General features: G+C 37.3%; 1 protein-coding gene across 4 annotated transcripts in view; it reads right to left on the minus strand.

Annotated features, from left to right (window-relative positions):
• Nucleotides 1-19,624, minus strand: part of LOC145663975 (uncharacterized) — a 67,105-nt gene that overhangs the window by 22,714 nt on the left and 24,767 nt on the right. For 3 of the 4 annotated variants that reach the window (XM_081730231.1, XM_081730229.1, XM_081730230.1), the window contains exons 6-7: nt 10,689-10,873; nt 529-2,666 (exon numbers count right to left, since the gene is read on the minus strand). In XM_081730231.1, coding sequence (XP_081586357.1) covers nt 791-2,666; nt 10,689-10,873 — 2,061 coding nt within the window. In that variant the 3' untranslated portion in view covers nt 529-790. Of the gene's footprint in view, nt 1-528; nt 2,667-10,688; nt 10,874-19,624 lie in introns of those variants that run through there. The other variant, XM_081730232.1, reaches the window with a different exon arrangement.

The raw sequence follows: 19,624 nt of genomic DNA on the forward strand, positions 1-19,624 counted from the left end.
CTGGAAGCCTTCGAAATGTGGGTGTGGAGAAGAATGGAAAGAATTAGTTGAGTAAAGCTAAAAACGAATGAGAGAGTGTTAGAAATGGTGGGTGAGTAAAGAACACTTTTAGATATTATTAGGAAGAGGAACTGGTTGGGACATTGCCTAAGAAGAGATTGTATCATGAGGGACGTCCTAGAGGGTATGGTGGCGGGAAAGAGAGGGAGGGGGCGAAGGAGACTACAATTAATGGAAGATATTAAAACATAAAGATCATACGCGAAGACGAAAAGGTTAGCGGAGGACCATGGAGCATGGAAGCTTCTCAGCTGCGGCAAGTGACCTGCCAATAAAGGCAGAATACCTATGATGATGATGATGATGACTTTGGTGTTTCTCTTTTACCCAATCGAACGTTATTTTCCGAATGGCCTTCGTATATCACGGAACAATTGTTTTTAAATCTTGCAAGTAACCTTATTTTTTATCTTCAAGAGTTTATTTCAAAAAAAAAAAAAAAAATCATGATTTAGCAATCATAAATACTTTCTTTACTTTTTTTTCTGATTACCTGTCTTCCACAAGATGTTATACACATTTACAGAATTATAAGTATTACCAACACAAAATAATGTAGACACATTCTTCTGTTGAACAAAAGAAAAAGTTAAGTTTTCTGAAATATTCAGAAACTAAAATCCACATCAATGAATTACCAGAAACATGGCAGTACGGAAGGTTAGTTTAAATAAGAACTCTTCATTTTCATTAATAATTATTTCTATACTTTGTCTGTTTTGCTGTAAAATTAACAAAGCAAGGCCATATTCACTATCTTCTCACTGACAACCTCACAGTCTAGAGGAAGAACTACTCTGTCCCCCATGAACGTAATAGGAACATCATCAACATTACTATCACAACCAAAAGACGACAAACTGGGGAATTCATTATCAGCAGTAACACTAGTAACATTCTCATTAGTAACATCAGAATTTTCGATTGTATCACCGGTTTCATGGCTCTGCATATGCTCCTTCCACGGGTATTTTCGGTAAAACTTTTTACCACAAATATTGCACACGAAGGGACAATCTCCCGTATGACGGCGCTTATGAACAGCCAAGTCGCCTTTTCGAGCAAACTTCTGAGAACAATATTCACAAGAGAAGGGTTTCTCACCCGTATGTCTTCGCATGTGCGGAATTAAATGCTGTTTTCGTCGAAATTTATCTCCACAAACTTGACAAGAGAATGGTTTGACATCTTTATGGGTAGCTTCATGGCCTCGCAAATTGCCACGTGATGTAAATCCTTGGCCACAAGTCTTACATTGAAATGGACGTTCTCCACTATGCATACGCTGATGAGTCACGTAGTTTTCCTTATATCGGAATGTTTTACCGCACAATGAGCAAACGATAGGAACTTTTAAAGCTGCATTCCTTTTCTGCCCAAAGTGATAGTGATTCCTGTGTAACGTTAATACATTCTTCGTATGGAATGATCTGTCACACATATCACAAGAAAAGGGTGTCTCGCCTGTATGAAGTCTCTGATGCCCTAGTAAAGCTTTTCTTGTTGACAGTTTTCTACCACACTCAGCACACTGATGCACTTTCTTGGTACCCTGTTTCACATTGCAGGCTACGGTTGCATTATTTTTATGCTTCTTCTGATGCCTTCGCATCTTAGAAATGTGTTTGTAACTAGCACCACACTGTTCACATAAGAACGGTCTCGTCGTAAAATGAGTAGTTTTATGATATTCAAACGATGAAAATTCACCGAACTTTTTTTCACAAATGTAACAAGTGTATGGTTTGAGTCCCAGATGTTTCCGCTTGTGACTACTGAAATATGATCTGGACTTGAAAGTTAGTCCACACACTTCACACATATATGATCTTCTATCAGAATGCACATTTTGATGGGATTTTAACATGCTTATGAATTTAAAAAATTTCCCACATACTTTACACACATAAAGCTCTTTTGGACCTATTGTGTTTTTTTCCCTTAATTCATTGTTTTGATTTTTAATGATGTTACTCGAGGAACTCTTGATATTATCAGTCGATAAAATGCCGACATTATGTGAAGTTTCATGTTTATTCAGATCTCTCAAATCAATGAAAGTTTGCTTACATTTACAGCATTGCGAAAGGGTTCTATATGATTCAACGTGTTGCAACATGCTCTCACTGGAACGAAATACTTTCTGACATACTTCACACACGCACTCACTTAAAATTTCGTTATTTAAACTAAGATTTTCTTGATTTACGGATGATTTAGAATCAACGTTACGTTCGTCAGTTGTATCCAAGTGACAAGTCGTCAAATGACTTTGCAGAAGATATTCGAACAGAAATGATTTTTCACCCAAGTTACACTGAAACTTTTTTACGTTCCTACTCCCACTGCAATCTTGCAGACCTTGTTTCCTACAGTTTTCCATTCCATCTTCAGCACTATGGATGCTTTCCATATGTAAACAACAACATTCACGGCAAAAATACATCTTTTCTTTACGATTTAACGACGCGCCACGTACTTCATTTCTTTTCTCGTCTGATTCTGCAAATTTTGGCACATTTTCCTGAAAATTATTTATGGTTGAAGGGTTGTGAGAACTTTGAAAATTACCATCAGGTGAACTTATTGGTAGCATTGATTCATACCTGAAACAAAATTGTAATTACATTTAGCTACCAATTCGAATGCAACACAAAAAAATGAAAGCAAGTGATACCAGTCACTTGAAATATACTCTTTACTTGCGCTCATGGACACTATCGAAGTTCCTTTCGTTTATCGTTATTAACCACTCACTGGAAAAATATATTAGTATTATTAATTTGTAATTAAACTATTTCTCTCTTCAAACCACATTTTACATTCAGTAAAAAACAAATACATTTTATGTGCTTACGAATAAGGCCACAACACACGCAAATTACTGTAAATCTCTCACACACACATTTTGCAGTAATTGTAACCAAATTTTGTGATGAAATAAAAAGGTTCACAGAATTCACTAATTACATTGAATTCTTTATTTCAAATTAATGAAGTGAAGAAGATAGACCAGAAACTCCCATTTTACGTTAATATGGATTCACCTTCAATCCTCAGTTATCGGATTTTATTTTTATAACCAAAATTATAGCCAGTTAATAAGTAATTAACTAATGCATTATCACAGTGCTTACTAGATAATGTAATTAAATTTCCTGACTTTCCCTGATCCTTTTCCATGACTAAATCATAATTTTCCTGACTTTCTCGCTATTACTTAGTACAATTTACGAAAAACAACGTGTATTTTAAATGTATTGTTAAGTTTTCATCATTGTTTATATGGTTACGCACTATGCTGTAAATATATGAACGAATCAACTTATTTATCTCTAATATAAATGACCTACTACAAAGTCATCAAGAACATTCCCGAATACAAAAGCCCTGAGTAAACATTTTTCCCTAACGCATAATGAAATTTCGTGACATCGCCCTTGACCATACAAATTCCGTGCTTTCTTTGACCGGTAGACATTCTGATCATGGACGTTCGGACTACTAATTAAAAATATTTACACTGCTACTCTGAAGTACTTTAGAAAATAAAATATTGCCTATTTTTCAGTAGTATTTTTTTAGACTTCTAAACTGAACTGTGTATAAATAATGGGAAGTCTTCTACAGCGACTGTGTCTGACTGTCGACAGGTACTAAAGCAAAAATGGTAAGAGGTAATGAGAAATGTTCTCTTAATTGATTAAGCTTCGCAAGAATAGATTTAGTAACATTATACTGAAAACGAAAATTGCAAAATTCTGCCACTTCTGGTCGCAAATTGATCCACAAAGAGGAGAAACAATAAAACATAGCAAGAATTTAATATATATATATATATATATATATATATATATATATATATATATATATATATATATATATATATATATATAGGTTCAGCGTCCCAAGAAGAGGTTCCACCTCCATCAAAACCGAAATTGGAGGATATTTACCAATTTTAGTTTCAATGTTAATTCATATAGAGCAAAAATGATAAGAAACAACGCAGAATGCTTTTTTCTCTCTCCATATATATAGCGCCCCAAGAATAGATTCTATGTCGGCCCTTATCCTACTATTGAGATAAGTATGGAAGGGATCTGCTATTCTGGTTTTTCAATATTGTGTAGCCAGTAGCCACTGTTGAGTGAAAAAGTTGCGTGAGAGCACGGAAACGGTCTGGATTCCCCCCCTTCTTCCCCTCGGGATGTAAGATAGGTACGCGGGCGGGTGGATTCGAAAGTTCGTGGCCTCACTAAGGAAGGGAGCAATTACTTTATATTTGTATACATTAGTTATATAGCTATATCCGTTGGTAGTCACTGTATAAAATTTCATTTCTCTATTCTTGCGGGTAAAGAGTTTATAAGGCGCTAAGTCGACGGAAGTGAAGGAAATTTGTGACATGAAGAAAATCGAGCATGGAGCCGTCGTTAAGTATTTGCATAAAATGGATTTAACAGAACAGGAAATTCATATGGACATGGTAGAGTAGGAATTTATTGGCAGATTTGTGATTATGGACGAGACATGGTATACCATCATACACCTGAATCAAAACAACAATCGAAACAATGGGAACGACCTGGATCTCCTGTCCCAAAGAAAGCCAAACAAGTTTTGAGGCAAACAAGGTTTTGGCATCAACTTTTTGGGATGCTAGGGGCATTATCCTGACTGATTTCATGGAAAAGGTAAAGATTGTCAATTCTGAATACTACTGCACCTTTCTACGACGTTTGCGTGAGGAGATCAGAATTAAAAGGCCACGAATGCTGCAAAGAAAGGTATTGTTTCTCCAGAACAATGTGCGTGTTCACACGTCCCTTGCATAACGAACAGATCTGAGTTCGAACTGTTCGCCCCTTCACCCGCACCCGCCCTATTCGCCTGATCTGACTTGGATTTTCACTTGTTTAGAAACTGAAAGTTTTTTTTTTGGGGGGGGGGGGGAAGCAACTTCCTTCAAATGTACAGGTGAAAAGTGTCATACTAGGATATTTTTCAGGGCTCAAGGAATCATTTTTAAAAAGTGGTACAGAAACGTTACCGGAAAGGTGGCATAAATATATCTAGATCAAGGGGGATACTGTGGAAAAATAAAACATAATTCATCTAAATGTTTTCTAATTTAGCAGGTCAGGACAGCAACTTTCCAACTTACCCTCACATAATTATTCCTAAGTTAGATAATGATAATTGCAATTACAAGTGTTGGGTTTTATATAATTTTAGTAACTTTCTTGTTTGATTAGTTTACTTCAACACAGCACCTGGTAACATTGAAAAGAAAGAAGTAAAAGTGTGAGAGGCTTTGATGGTGCAATGGAAAGCCGGGGTTACGGACTACGGTGGCAACAAGTTGTGATCACATGTAATCAAAGCAGTAGTAAAACTATATTTAACATATAAAGGAACCAAGAAAGTTCTGTCGCTTTTTCACCCACCACCTTCGAACATCGATATGTCACCTAAGACGTACCTAGAAGATCAAAAATAGTCCCCATTAGCATCGACGACCCTCTGTCAACGTTCAGGAAGGTCATGGATTCCAGCGGTAGAACATGGTGGGCCGTAAAAGCGAACAAGGTATCAAGTGTATTTTGCGCCTGTACTAGGGATTTGAACTGGCATCTTCTAAGTAATTGTCCAAGGAATAGAATAGGTGATAATCGGACGGTGCAGTCCGGAGAATATGGCGAATGCAATAGTATTTCCCATCCAAGGCGTAGAATGGTGTCCCAGGTCATTCTAGCCACGTGGAGCTTAGCGTTGTCCTATAACAGGAGGACCCCGATTCAGAAGTGCTAGTTCCAGAGTTTTGAGTTTTTCTTGAACACGGCTCAACGGCTTGAACACGAATTTACAAAACAGTTTTCCTCATATGTACAGAAAATTAAAGATCCGAATATTGACAATGACATTAATACTATTTTATTATTTCTTATAACAGAAAACAGGCAATTTAACATAATCACCTGTTTATGTTAAATGATAATAATTATAAAGGTAACCAAGAAAGTTTTGTCGCTTTTCACCCACCACCTTCGAACATCAATAGGTTACCTAAGACATACCTGGAAGATCAAAAATAGTTCCCATCATCATCGACGACCTTCTGCCAACGTTCTGGAAGGTCATGGATTCCATCGCAATAGAACTTGGTGAGCCGTGAAGCGAAAAAGGTATCAAGTGCATTTTGCCTCTACTAGGGATTTGAACTGACGTCCTCTAAGGTAATTGTCCAAGGAATGGAACAGGTGATAATCGGACGGTGCAATCTCTGGGGAGTATGGCGGATGCAATACCGTTTCCCATCCAAGGCGTAGAATAGTCCTAGCCACGTGCGGCTTAGTATTATCCTGATTATCCTGTAACAAGAGGACCCTTTGGGATTCAGAATTGCTGGCTCTAGAGTTTTGAGGGTTATATATATATATATATATATATATATATATATATATATATATATATATATATATATATATATATATATATATATATAACATGGCTCAACTGCTGACAGTACAGTTGCATTGATGCTTTGACCAGCTGATAGTTCCCGATTGAAGCATAATTGAAAAAAAAAAAAAGGATATGATTCAGTATATAGATGGAAAAATTGATGAGCATTGCTTATACAGATTATAGTGTTGCCAAACTTACGTTGTTTGAACTGACCTATCGAACCTTGTAATTAGACAAGGTAATGTGATGAGTTAACACCTACTGTGATTGTGTGATATAAATTGTTTCTGTTTTGTGTCGTGAAGATGAAACAGTGAAAAATATAAATTAAGTGGTTTGAATAAGGAACCGGGATTAGTTCCTAGTGTGTGATTAGTATTCACTGTTTTCTAACTTTTAACCTTTTTTGTTTTCTTATGTGATTTGGATTGGACATTGTGGTGAGTATTGGTCAACCACTTGGAAATGACCCTGATTCCTACTGTATTTGATGTGATTTGATTTGTAGTATTTGGTTTTGTAATCTAATTCGAATTAACTTATTGATTCTAAATTTGAACTATAAATTTGCTCTAAATTATCAAAGCAATGAGAAATGAAAAATGCTGTGCTTTCACTTTCCGACATTCAAACCGTGAATGAATTGGACAATTTCAAAAAGGAATCGGTTCGTTAGTTATCGTTATATATACATATGTTATGTGTTTAGTTATTTGTTGTAATAAAATTATATATCTGTTTAAACTGATTCCTTCCAATTTACAAATTCAAAAACCCTTTCACCTAAGTCTGACTCCGTAACCACTCGGAAATGCAGTGTACTTGTCGTTCCTTTGACTAAGATTGCTGCATGATGTACGATGTCGCGAACCACCAAACACACAGAAGGACCTTCTAGTGCAGTGCTAGTTTCGGCTGTTTTGGAACCGGCTCATGGGATAATAACCAATGATGACGGCGCCGTGGAGCTTCGTACAGGACCCACTTCTCATCACATGTTAGCATCCTGTCCAGATATGGCTCCTTCCTCAGACGAGACAGCAAAGAAACACAGATGTCTGCTCGCGTTGACTTCTGGCCCGGAGTCAAATCATGTGATACCCATCGACTCAACTTGTAGTGCTTCCCAAGTTGAATGGAGGTGCTGCCGAATAGTTTCTCCACTCACACTGAATTGTAGTCACATTTCCTTACATATCTGGCCACTGTTCGCGTCAATTGCTGCCTGAAGATCTTCATTTTGTACATGTGTTAGTCTTCCGGTACATGGTGCGTCTTCGAGTGTTTTGTCACCGTCCTTAAGCTTGTTAAACCACCGCTGCACTGTCCGCGTGGTCACGATACCTGTACCAAAGGCCTGGCATATCTTCCGCCACGCTGCAGTGGCGTTTGACCCCAGTTTGAACTCGTACAGCATACACGTCCTTATGACGCTTTGTGGAGGTCCCATGTTCACTCTGTCCTTACGCAAGTTCACGGTGTAACTGAACTGCTACAACTAGGTAGTATGTTGGATATACCCACAACAACAACTGGCCTTCATCTTATCTCAATTTACATTCAACTCACGGTGTGAGGGTCAACTGAACACAGACCTCCAAAAAAGGCGACAGAACTTTCTTGGTGATCTTTATAGTTATAATCCATATTTTATATATAATGACTTGTGTCATTAATAACCTAAACCAGAGAGATACAAGCCAAGTAAGAAGTACATAAAAAAAAGAACTGAAAAATCAATATGTACAGAGCATACAAAACTATCGTTTTTTTTTTCCCTAATGTTCTATCATTATCATCTATTTGAACGAAAATGGGAAAATGACAAAGGTCAATTTTATTTCTGAGTTTTACATCCGATGATATCCCTTTAGAATTAATAATAATAATAATAATAATAATAATAATAATAATAATAATAATAATAATAATAATAATAATAATAATAATAATAATAATAATAATAAGACGATGGTAAATGAATGGCATAAAATGGATTGAAAGGGAAAAGAAAACACATGACACCCATGCCCTAAGCGGAAGTCGTATGCGTAACAGGCAGAATTATCAGCAAATTGCTTAGGCTAAGAACATGCTGGAGAATTGAATCTCACCGTTCACCTGAGAATTCACCTTGCGGAGTACGCGCCAGCCGGTCGCACTTCTTTTCACTCTGCCACGTGGTTTTCAATCATTTCGACGCATAATTGACATCGTGATGTTCATGTTATTTTACCTGAGACAAGTTGGAAGAAGATGCCATTCAACTTTCGTAGGTCGTGCTCATCTGTAAGTAGACCAGTTCCTAGTTTTACTACGAGGGTTGATCGAAAAACATTATGTTATTCATTGTAACTTAATGAAAATTTATTTGTAGATTAATAACATGTCTGTGTTGGTTCAGGTTTGAAGACTTCGAATTCTGATCATGTATACTCGAGAAGCGGACATTAAAAATTATCGGAAAATTGGTCGAGAGTAGAAATGAGATCAGTGGTGCGGTTTCTGTAGTCCAAATACACTACACTTGCTGACATTCATTGGCAGATTGTAGAAGTGTACGGGGAGAGCTAAAGTTCAAAGCAACATTTAGGGAAGTGGTATCGTGTCTTTAAAGAAAGATGGACCAATATTGTCAATGACAACTCTGGACACAGCGCTAGACCCAGTACTTCAACCACTGACGTTATGCTTAGAACGACTAGAGCATCCCTTGTACAGGCCTGACCTAGCCCCAGTGACTTTCACCTTTTCCCTGTTCTAAAGCAAAAAATGGCTGCCCACCATTATCTGGCACGTGATTATGTCAAAACCACTGTCTCACGGTGGCTACGAGAACTTGACGCGGATTTCTATGCAAATGGCACAGAAAACTTTATCTGCCGTTGTGATAAGCAGTTGAACAACAACTGTGATTACAACGAGAACTAGTGTTGAGTGTCTTCTATCATGAGGTGTGTTGATCTCTCAGTTGTCTCACACTAGCCATAGTAGGTTTTGTAACCTTATTTTTCGATCATCCCTCGTATATTTTTATTCTAAGATATTGGAAGATACTCAATGAGCCAATCAGAGCTTGAGAGTAGCGAGGTGATTGGTGAAAACAATCAAGCAAATTTGAATGTAGTAAAATTGCAAAGACTGTTGCGAGGTGCTACAGTCTTATATGTTATACCATATACCTATATGTGCTGAAATTATTAAGAATCATCAAAGGTGAATTGAAAAGTGAACGCCAAGGTGAACTGATCTCAGTATGTTTTCAAACTTACAAGGGAAGTATCAATAAACTCATATCAAAACCTACCGTAAAATTTCACTCAGAGGAAGGAAGTCCCACAGAAAGACCACACACAAAAAAAGCAGCTGCGTTTTTGAAGTGGAAATAACCAAAATGGCAGACTGGAATGTCGCGTATCCATGTCGACAATTGCACAATACGTTCAGTACTGCCCCTTGTAAACTGCCTGTTAATAAGGAAAAGTCAATAACAACAATGTGGGTACATACTATACCTAAGGGGAAGTCGTACGGTAAGGTGAACTTTGACGGCAGCCATCTAGAAATCCGCCATCTTGAATGCAGGTCAAGTTTTGTAAATAGGAATAGGGCAATATGATACATGATTTTGGGCTAGAATTTAAGCAGAAAAACAATGGTAGCAATAGTTTTTCGTGTGTGGTCTTTCTGTGGGACCTCCTTCCTCTGAGTGAAATTTTACGGTAGGTTTCGATATGAGCTCATTGATACTTCCCTTGTTAGACCGACCTTGCTAGCCAACAACGAAGTTCAAGAATTATTGACTATTCAGAGCTTGTATTACAGATGGAAGATATTTCAGTATTGTCATTGTACTGTAGAATAACCATGTAATGAAAGTGGAAATAAAATATCGGGGTGAAAATGTCCTAAAAATGTGAAAATCGTCTTATTTACTGTTCGATTTAAAATTTGGTAAGATCGGGTCAAGACAAAAACTAAATAGTACTTTTTCTTTACAAGAGTTAGAATACCAATGAAACAATGATTTCTAATGAACGGATGTTGATTATTTCGATACTACATATTAAGGGTATACTCTCTGAAATATCTCTAAAATAACAGATAACGCACACTCATTCTATTCATCTCTACAAGCTCTAGCATACGAAACTCACCTTTTGTTATTATCCAAGGTATCAGCATTATTCTGACAGATGCTTTCAGCCTCAGCATTAGCATGACCTGAAGTATTTGACAGAACCTCGTGGAAGTATTCTTCTTTCTTAAGAGAATAAGAAGCGCTTTCGTTTTCCAAATTTATCACATCTGTGAGTGCTTTTTCACGTAGCGTTTCTTCATGCTAACAAATAAATAAATACGCAAACGATAGCTTATAGTATGTAAAGATCACAATATACATAAAATAAAATTAAACTCGCCTTGTAATGTTTAATGTTATTGTCTTTAGTTAACAATATCGACAACTATCATAGGATGAAGTTTCTAAAGCTGTTTGCAAGGAGAGAATGAGGAAATAAAGATACAAGTAAAGTAATCCAGATGAGAGATGTTCGCTCAAGACAGCAGATAAAACTTTAAGGAAGACTCACCAAATTTTTGTCTTTATCTTTTAAAAAATATAATAATAATTTGGCGTAACAGCCCAATTGTGGGCCTTAGTCTGCTCTACCGCCATCTATCAACGGCCGGCTGAACTAGGTCCAGCCTAACGACGAACACATGGTAAGCGCACTGCGTCACCCTGTCACTAACCGGCGAACCGGAGGCTTTTCTAGACCGACTCCCCAGTTCACCTCACGACACTGGGTTGACGCCGAAAATTGGGAAGCACCGACCGGGAATCGAATCCGGACCACACTCTAAGACTACGGTGTTCCCTTCTGTCTTCACCTATTAACAGGATAATGGGAACGATAATAGAAACGATTAATTGACACAAGTTGTTCATGTATTGGCACGAAATCAAATCCTGATCTCTCATTAATCAGATGAATTAATGAGATTTCATGCCAGTCATTAGTCGGGAACCTTCTGGAAAATTAGAGAAATTTGGGAATGCCAAATGTTACTGAAAATTCATTTTCTCTATTCGCATCTGAACCTCTTCCCAGAAAACTTGGGTGACGTCAGTGATGAGCAACGAGAGACATTTCAGAACATTCGAGTGATGGCAGAACACTCCCAAGGAAGATGGGATCCAGGGACGATGGAATGCTATTGTTGGCTTTTGCAGAAAGAATACCTTACAACACAGAAATGAAAGAATTAAAACCTCAAGAAGACACTTTGGTAACTTTTCACTGTGTTCCAATTATACTACATATAAACTTATTATATTATATACGTAAACTTTATTATATATTATATATTAAACTTATTGTATTATATACGTATTATTTTATATGTAAACTTCTAAATTTATAATTATACTTAATATTGTGTTGAACTATGTTCGCATATTTTTTTACAACTCTAGATGTAGAAGGCAAAGAAAACAATGTAAAATCATTACTCAACGGTCTTTGTAATAAGTCAAATCTGTATGTAAATTATATGGCAATGAGAAAAAATACAGTTATCATAACAAAAAAAAAAAAAAAAAAACGTGTGTGTGTGTTTTCCTAGTTCAATATCAGAAATCAGAATCTTAAAATTAGTATAAAATAATACTTGCTTTTCATGTTATCGAAAATTGTTTAAAATTTGTTGATCAGTGTTATGAGAAAAATTCCGACAGAAAACAAATATTTTAACATTAGAAAAGCTTGCACATCCGATAGTTTTGAAAAATTCAATAAAATCATGGGTAAAATTTACGAAATTCTAGAATACCAATAAAATTCTAGAAATCATACGGAAAATACCAGAAAGTGAGAAAAAATCTAATAAATTGATAGAAGATACGTATATGGAATAAAAAAATACTTGAAAGGGATCTGAGCTAAAAAGACATATATATCCACATGAGATATAAAAAAGAAAAGAGAGCGTATAGGAAAAGAAACAATGGAATATTTATCAGGACACAGACCATTTAAAATAGTACATATAGAAAATAATGATGTAGGTACCTGTGGGGAACCCCAAGATCCAGAACACACGGTATGGAACTGTGATAATTTTATTTAAAAAAAAAATAAAAATAAAACAAGAAAGAAGCAACCTACGAGAATGAATGACCACAAATGGTATACTTTTCGACAGACCGACATTCGACAGATGTGAAAAAGTAGTAAAGTACATAACAGTATGGGAAAACAAGAAAAAATTATAATGCAATTAACTTTAAATTGCCTACAAACAAATTAAGTAAATCAATGAAATACAAGGAATTCCAAGAGCAAACGGTAATAATTCAGATGTTAATCAAGAGTTAATATATATAGTTTACAACTCAAAAAGCACTTTACAACTTTCAAAACTCATATTGATTACTTAGCTTACAGATATGGTTTTGGTATCATTTGATAGAAAAAATACATCACGTTTTGACTCATGTAGTACACTAATTCAGAAACAAGCTACCGCAAGCGCTTGTAGCAGTTGTAGCAAAGGTGGCTGTCTTTACTAGTCCCGAGCATGCTAGCTGTGTGTTTTAGCATGTAGAATCCAAGTCTGCGACAACTGTGCAACATAATTTTCGTACAGAGTATGGTAAAGATCCTCCAGTACCTACTATTTATCAGTAGCAAACGTGTTTTATTGAAACTGGATGTTCGGTAGGACAACAAATCTGCAGGTCGTCCCCGTACGTCTGAAGACGGTGTAGAGCAAGTGAGCAAAGCTTTGTGAACAGTCCTACAAAATCAAACCAGCGTGCTTCTCGACAGATGGGCGTCCCACACATGACAATTTGACGTGTGTTGAGAAAACGGTTGCATCTCAAACCATACAAATTACAAATGGTAAAGGACGTGCCTGACATGCTGCAGCTGGTTTGGCAAGAAATCGACTTCAGATGGGATGTGTGCCACATCACCAATGGAACCCACATAAACCTCTTTAGGTACAGCGGACTCTTTTTAATTCGAACTTGGTTAATTCGAATTATTGGATAATTCGAAAAAAAGTTTATTCCTGTTAAAGACTGTATTTAAAACAATGGTAAAAAAATCGAGGGTAAATCGAACTTTTGAACCTCCTGTCTTGGATAATTCGAAGTATTTACAGTAGAAAAATTGCAGTGTTCAACATATAGCAAACAGAACAATGCAATTTCAACTGGTGTTTGTTTATCTGTTATCTTATCGAGAAGCGATTGTGGGAAACGGAAGCTTTGTTTGCTGGTACTACCTCCGCTTGACTCCCTTCGGCTGTAGAGAATCCACAGAAGGTGGTGGATTCTCTATCCTTCACCCTGTCCTTCACTAGCAAATGACTTGTACGAGACATTTGTGCAATTCTTTGTAACTGAACTAAAAGCAGTGACAAAAATCTAAGCAGATTCGTTTCTGATGTATTGGCGTGCATTATGCACAATGTCAAATCGCGGCGTGTATTCTAATTCCTTACGAAAATGTTGTCCTTTAAAGGTAAGGTTCATTACATGTTAATTAATTTATCACATACAGTACAGTTATTTTTTCCCCTTGATTTTACTTTAAAATTAGTGTTTTTGGTTAATTCGAATTTTCTTCGTGTCCCCTTGGACTTCGAATTAAAGAGACTTCACTGTATAAGGTAAAAAGCTTGATGTGTTTTGCTATGAAATGACACCAAAACCATGTCTATAAGCTACATAAATAAATCAATGAGTTTCCAAAGTTGTAAAGTCCTTTATGATACACCCTGTAATACGTTAACGAATTTACATATATGGGGTTTTGTTAGTGTGTTCAGTGAAATAACGTTCATGATATTACCAAAATTAGCGTAAGTGTTGTGTGTGTAAATCAATAGTACCTAATGAGTAGTGAAAGTTTAGAGGAAAAAACACAATGTACAAATGAACAAAAGGTGAAAAATCAAAGTGAGATTAAACATAATCCATAATTATAATGATGTGTTAGAAATAGTGAAAATAAATAGGAATATTTGCAAATAAAACCAGAAGAAAAACCAAAGTGTAGTGATTAAGTTGAAATAATTATGAGAAATAAGTTGTGAATAATTCTTTCAAAATCAATAAGTAAAAGAAAGCAGCAAACAATAGGTGAAACCTACGTGAAACAAACAATAAATGACGAAGGTGAGAAATCAAAGTTAGTTAAAAAAAAAAAAAAAAACACGAAGGGAAATTATGAAAACATCAAAAAGGAGAGAAACTAAGCAACAGACAGAAAGCACATATACATAAAAGGAGATATCAAAGGAAGAAGAAAGAAGATAAAGAAAAGAAGAGACTAAATACATAGCACGTCCAGAAAGTAAGTTCCGTTTCAATTTATCTCCGCTGCAGCGCTGCGATCGCAGTTCCACACATGCGCGGTAGACGCTCTGTATCAAGGAGAAGAAACGTGCGCCATTTGGAGATCGCTGTCAGTCACGTACGCTTTGTTGTGCTTGTTTGCAATGTCGGTGTTGATTGAAAATCCCGCCGCTTGTGAAATCAGAGCACTGATTCGTTTTCTGAATGCGAGGAAAGTGAAACCAAGTGAAATTTATCGGCAAATTTGCGATGTTTACGGACAAAATGCGATGAGTGATTCAATGGTGAGAAGATGGGTCCGACAATTCAATGAAGGACGTAGTGACGTGCACGATGAAGAACGAAGTGGGCGTCCATCTTTGGTTACAGAAGAACTGGTTCACGCGATTGATGGCAAGATCCAGGAAAACCGCAGGTTTACAATTAGTGCTCTCGGTATTGAATTTCTCAAAATCTCACGATCAACACTTCAACAATGACGACGAGCTGAAAGAAACTGTTTCCAACTGGTTGAAAACACAGGCGGCAAACTTCTATGAAGAAGGTATACAAAACCTTGTGCCACCTATGACAAATGCCTGCAAAATTTCGGCAGTTATGTGGAAAAGTAGTTTAAGAGTTGTAGAATTTTGTGTAATAAATAATTTTTCTGTATCTGTACACAATTTAATTTTATTACCAAACGGAACTTACTTTCTGGACGTGCCTCGTAATTAAGTGAAAAGTAAGACAATAACAAATAATAAACTTAGACCTAGACAGACTTAAGACAAAAAAAAAACAAAAAAAAAAAAAAAAACATTATGATTTAATGTCTTTTGTTTCTTTTATCACGTGGAGAGTTGTAATAAAAAGTAAATACAAGGCTGATTCAGAAAGTAATGTCTCCAAGCCCATTACTTGGTCAATAGTACTGCAAATATTCTGAACTGTTTACCATTAATGCATTGATGTCTAAGCTATAGAATATCACTTGTTTCACCTTCCTATCTCTTCTCGTTCCAGAGTAATTGAGCAATCCATGGCATTCAGTGGTGACGTCCGGTTGAAACAGAGGGCTGTCATTGAATTTCTGACTGCGGAAGGTTGTGCGCCCAGGAACATTTGTCGCCGGTGACGAGTCATGGATACACCATTACGACCCGGAAACGATGCGTCAGTCGATGGAGTACCACCACACGTCCTCTCCTACGCCAAAAATTCAAAGTTGTCCCATCTACTAACAAAGATTTGTTGACATTCTGCCCCATCTTGCCCATACTCCAGACCTTATGCCCTGTGACTTTGGGCTCTTCCCCAAACTTAAGGATCAATTAAAGAGTCAACGCTACAGTTGTGACGCGGAAGTGGAACCAGCAGTTCGGCAACGGTGTCGCCAGCAGCCGCCACAATTCTTCGCCGACGGCATGAAAAACCTTGTTTTGCATTGGCGCAAGTGTGTTGCCAGTAATGGGGACTACCGTAAAATCCCTCTTGTCCCCCCTCGGCTGGTACATCACTCCGGTTGATCCGACCGTGCTCGAGCCGAACTTATCCCGACTCATCGGTGACTCACGAGGCCCATTGTCGTTTACTGACTCACGAGGCCCATTGTCGTTTACTGCCGTCGCGGCATTATTGTTTACTTGCTGTTACAGCATATTCGCTTTAGTGCTCCGTCATTTCTTGTATCGTTTCTTTCGTTGTGTGTGTTTTCTGTATTGTACCATGCAGTTTTTAGTAATTACTGTTCGTCTGTTTTTACTGTAGAGAACAATACAGTGATTCTTGAGTTAAGAGATTGTTTATTATACCATAAATCCATATTTTTTCTGTATTTTCTGATAATTCGATCTTTTTTGCGTTTCGACCATACCCCAAAGGTGATGGATTAGAGGAGTTCTATTGTATGTTGAAAAATAATGCCGACATTGCTGACATTGCAAGCTTTCCAATGATACCTGTATCGGTATTATCTGTCAAACACAAATAAAGGTATCACCTTGGAGGTATTACTTTCTGAATCACCCTCGTACATAAATAATATAAAAAGGTGAGCACATTTTTAAGTTTAAGGTAACGTACTAAGAAGAAAATTCCCCACCTCAGACAAAAGGGGAATAAATCAAACACGAGAGCAGAATAAATAAATAAATAAATAAATAAATAAATAGTGTGTGAGAGAGAGAACAAATAAGCAGTACGTCTGTTCTATAATAAATCATGAAAATAGAGTCAACATTAGGGGGATGTGGAGGCCTAAGAAATATTTTTTTAAAAAAATCTTAAACTGTAGATTCACGTCTCACTTAGCCTCACTCCTGAAAAGGAACGGTAAACTCCAAACAAACAAGCCCAGTTCAGTAAGAAGAAAAAATAAAACCTCTTACACACGCAATCAACGGAATTAGTATTTCCTCGCACCACTTTTACAAACTACGTGGGTCGTCCAAGGAAAACGTTACCCTATGTTGCCAAAATATTATTTCTTAAGGCACAGACAAAAATCAAGTTGCATCAAAGAGCACGATCCTTTCTCACTTTTCAATGTAATCCCAAGGCGACGGCACAATCATTCGTCTCATTGTTGCACGTGCTTTTGAAATCCATTTGCAAAAAAAATTTCGCAGATGTCTGAACCTCGAAATCATTCTGAAAACGTTGGCCGTGCAGTTGGGACTTCAGTTGAGGAAACAAGAGAAAAATCATTCGGGGCTAACTCAGGGCTATAGGGGATGTGGTAACCTTTCCCATTTCATTTCTCGAAGTTTAGCTTGTATTAGCGCTGCCGAATGGGGACGAGCATTGTCATCTAAAAGAATAATACAAGCAGAAAGGAGTCCAGGACAGGACGTATGCGACGAATTGCGTTTTTCACTTTCTCCAGTGTTTGGCAATAACTTGCAGTTTTGACTGTTTCCTCTCTCTTCAAAAACTATGTAAGCATTAATTCCTTGCAATCCTAAAAGACAGTCACAAAAACCTTACCTGCAGATGATTGAGCCTTGAACTTTTTCCTCGACGTCCGCTTGAATTCTGAAGTGTAGTGATGAACGTAGCTCTCATCCGGAGTCATAATACAACAAAGAAAGTTGTTCCCTTCATTGTAATATCGGGTCAGATAATCCAGGCAACACGCCATGCACATGTTGCGATGCTGTTCAGTGAGTTACCGTAGGATACAACGCGATGAAACCTTCACGTATCCCAGTGTTTCTTAGATAATTTTGTGTGCAGTCCCGACAGAAGTATCAAATCAACAGCCGCTTCACGAACCTTGATTCTTCGGTTGGATAACATCAGTGGATTCATTTAGTCAACCAATGTTGCGTCACTGACTAGAGATGGACCACCGGGCCGATCTTAATTGAATATGCTTTTTCATCCTTTAGAAAACAATTTGTACCACATTTGCACCATTTGTATGGGACATTACAGTCTTCATAAACAACAATCAGCTTTCTGTGAATGTCGATAGGAGCAAAGTCATTTGCTTACTCATACTGGGTCACTGAACGAATCTCTTTACTCCACACCGCCAACACGTTACTCCGCCATGACTCCTGATGGTCAGGGAACATTTTTCACTGCATGACTCATTGCTAATCACTCGCCGCGCATGCGTGGGGTAGCCCGCATGAACATTACATTGTATGGTAAAGGCAGAGAAAAACGAAACAACACACTGCTACTTTCATGTCAATTATTAAGCTCGTACTTTCACCAAAACAAAACAGGGAAACTTCTTCCTTGAACGACCCACATATATCACAACGATAGCATTATAATGGCAGTTCGACTACAGTTTAACGGCAGTTCGAGAGTCTACAGATAAGGGTCCTCATTTCTCATACATCTGTCCCTACGTTGAACTCCGCAAAGAAGAAAACTGGGAAATGGTCGAACCACTTTTGCGTAGAGTCACGAACAGCTTGATCGTAGGTAGAACGCTCTTCCCTCAGGCCTTTTCAATAAAGGAAAACATAACAGTTACAAGGAGAGAGATCTCTGATGTAAGACAGATGATCTATAAGAGATTGCGAAAGCACAGTGTTCGTTATGTTATATTTAAAGCGGGATCTCTGACTGTGTACGACGGAACGTGGGGTTCTCGGTTCGATTCTAGCTCTTGCCAAGTGATCTTTGTGGTGTTAATACATTCTACATGGGCTTACTCGGGGTTCTCCAATTTCCTCTCACTTTCTTCATTCCACTATTACCACCCATGTCATTAACCCTTACAGTATGTCATCGCCGTCTCCCTTAGACTCGAAGCATAATCGTGTGAAGCTAAACCAGGGTTTTCCGAAGTGGGCCCAGCCCGATGAAACCCACTCAGGTTTTTGAGCTTTTGTTAGTATAATATTGGTAGAACTAAGGTGATCACATTGAAAGTGATTTTTATCAGATTTTGGACTTTCCTTGGGCGAATTAGATGCTTTCACGTTAAGGTATACAACAACATTGAAAAGAAGATTTTTACAAAATTCTGGACGCGCTGAATGAGTAAAAGTAACTTACCTTAGCTCGAGATAATTATAGAACAAATTAATGTATGGATTACACTTATAATCTATCTGAAGTAAAATATGGAATTTTATATTTTAGAAAATACTTTCCGTAAAAAGTGTGCTCGGCAACGCCGAGGGACGTTATTCCTCATACGTTTGACGAGTTTAGGGCTATAGGTACCAGTACCGTACTATCAGTAAATATATATATATATATATATATATATATATA

Source organism: Thermobia domestica, chromosome 11 (assembly GCF_964235325.1).
Source record: "Thermobia domestica chromosome 11, izTheDome1.hap1.1, whole genome shotgun sequence".
Classification (NCBI taxonomy): domain Eukaryota; kingdom Metazoa; phylum Arthropoda; class Insecta; order Zygentoma; family Lepismatidae; genus Thermobia; species Thermobia domestica.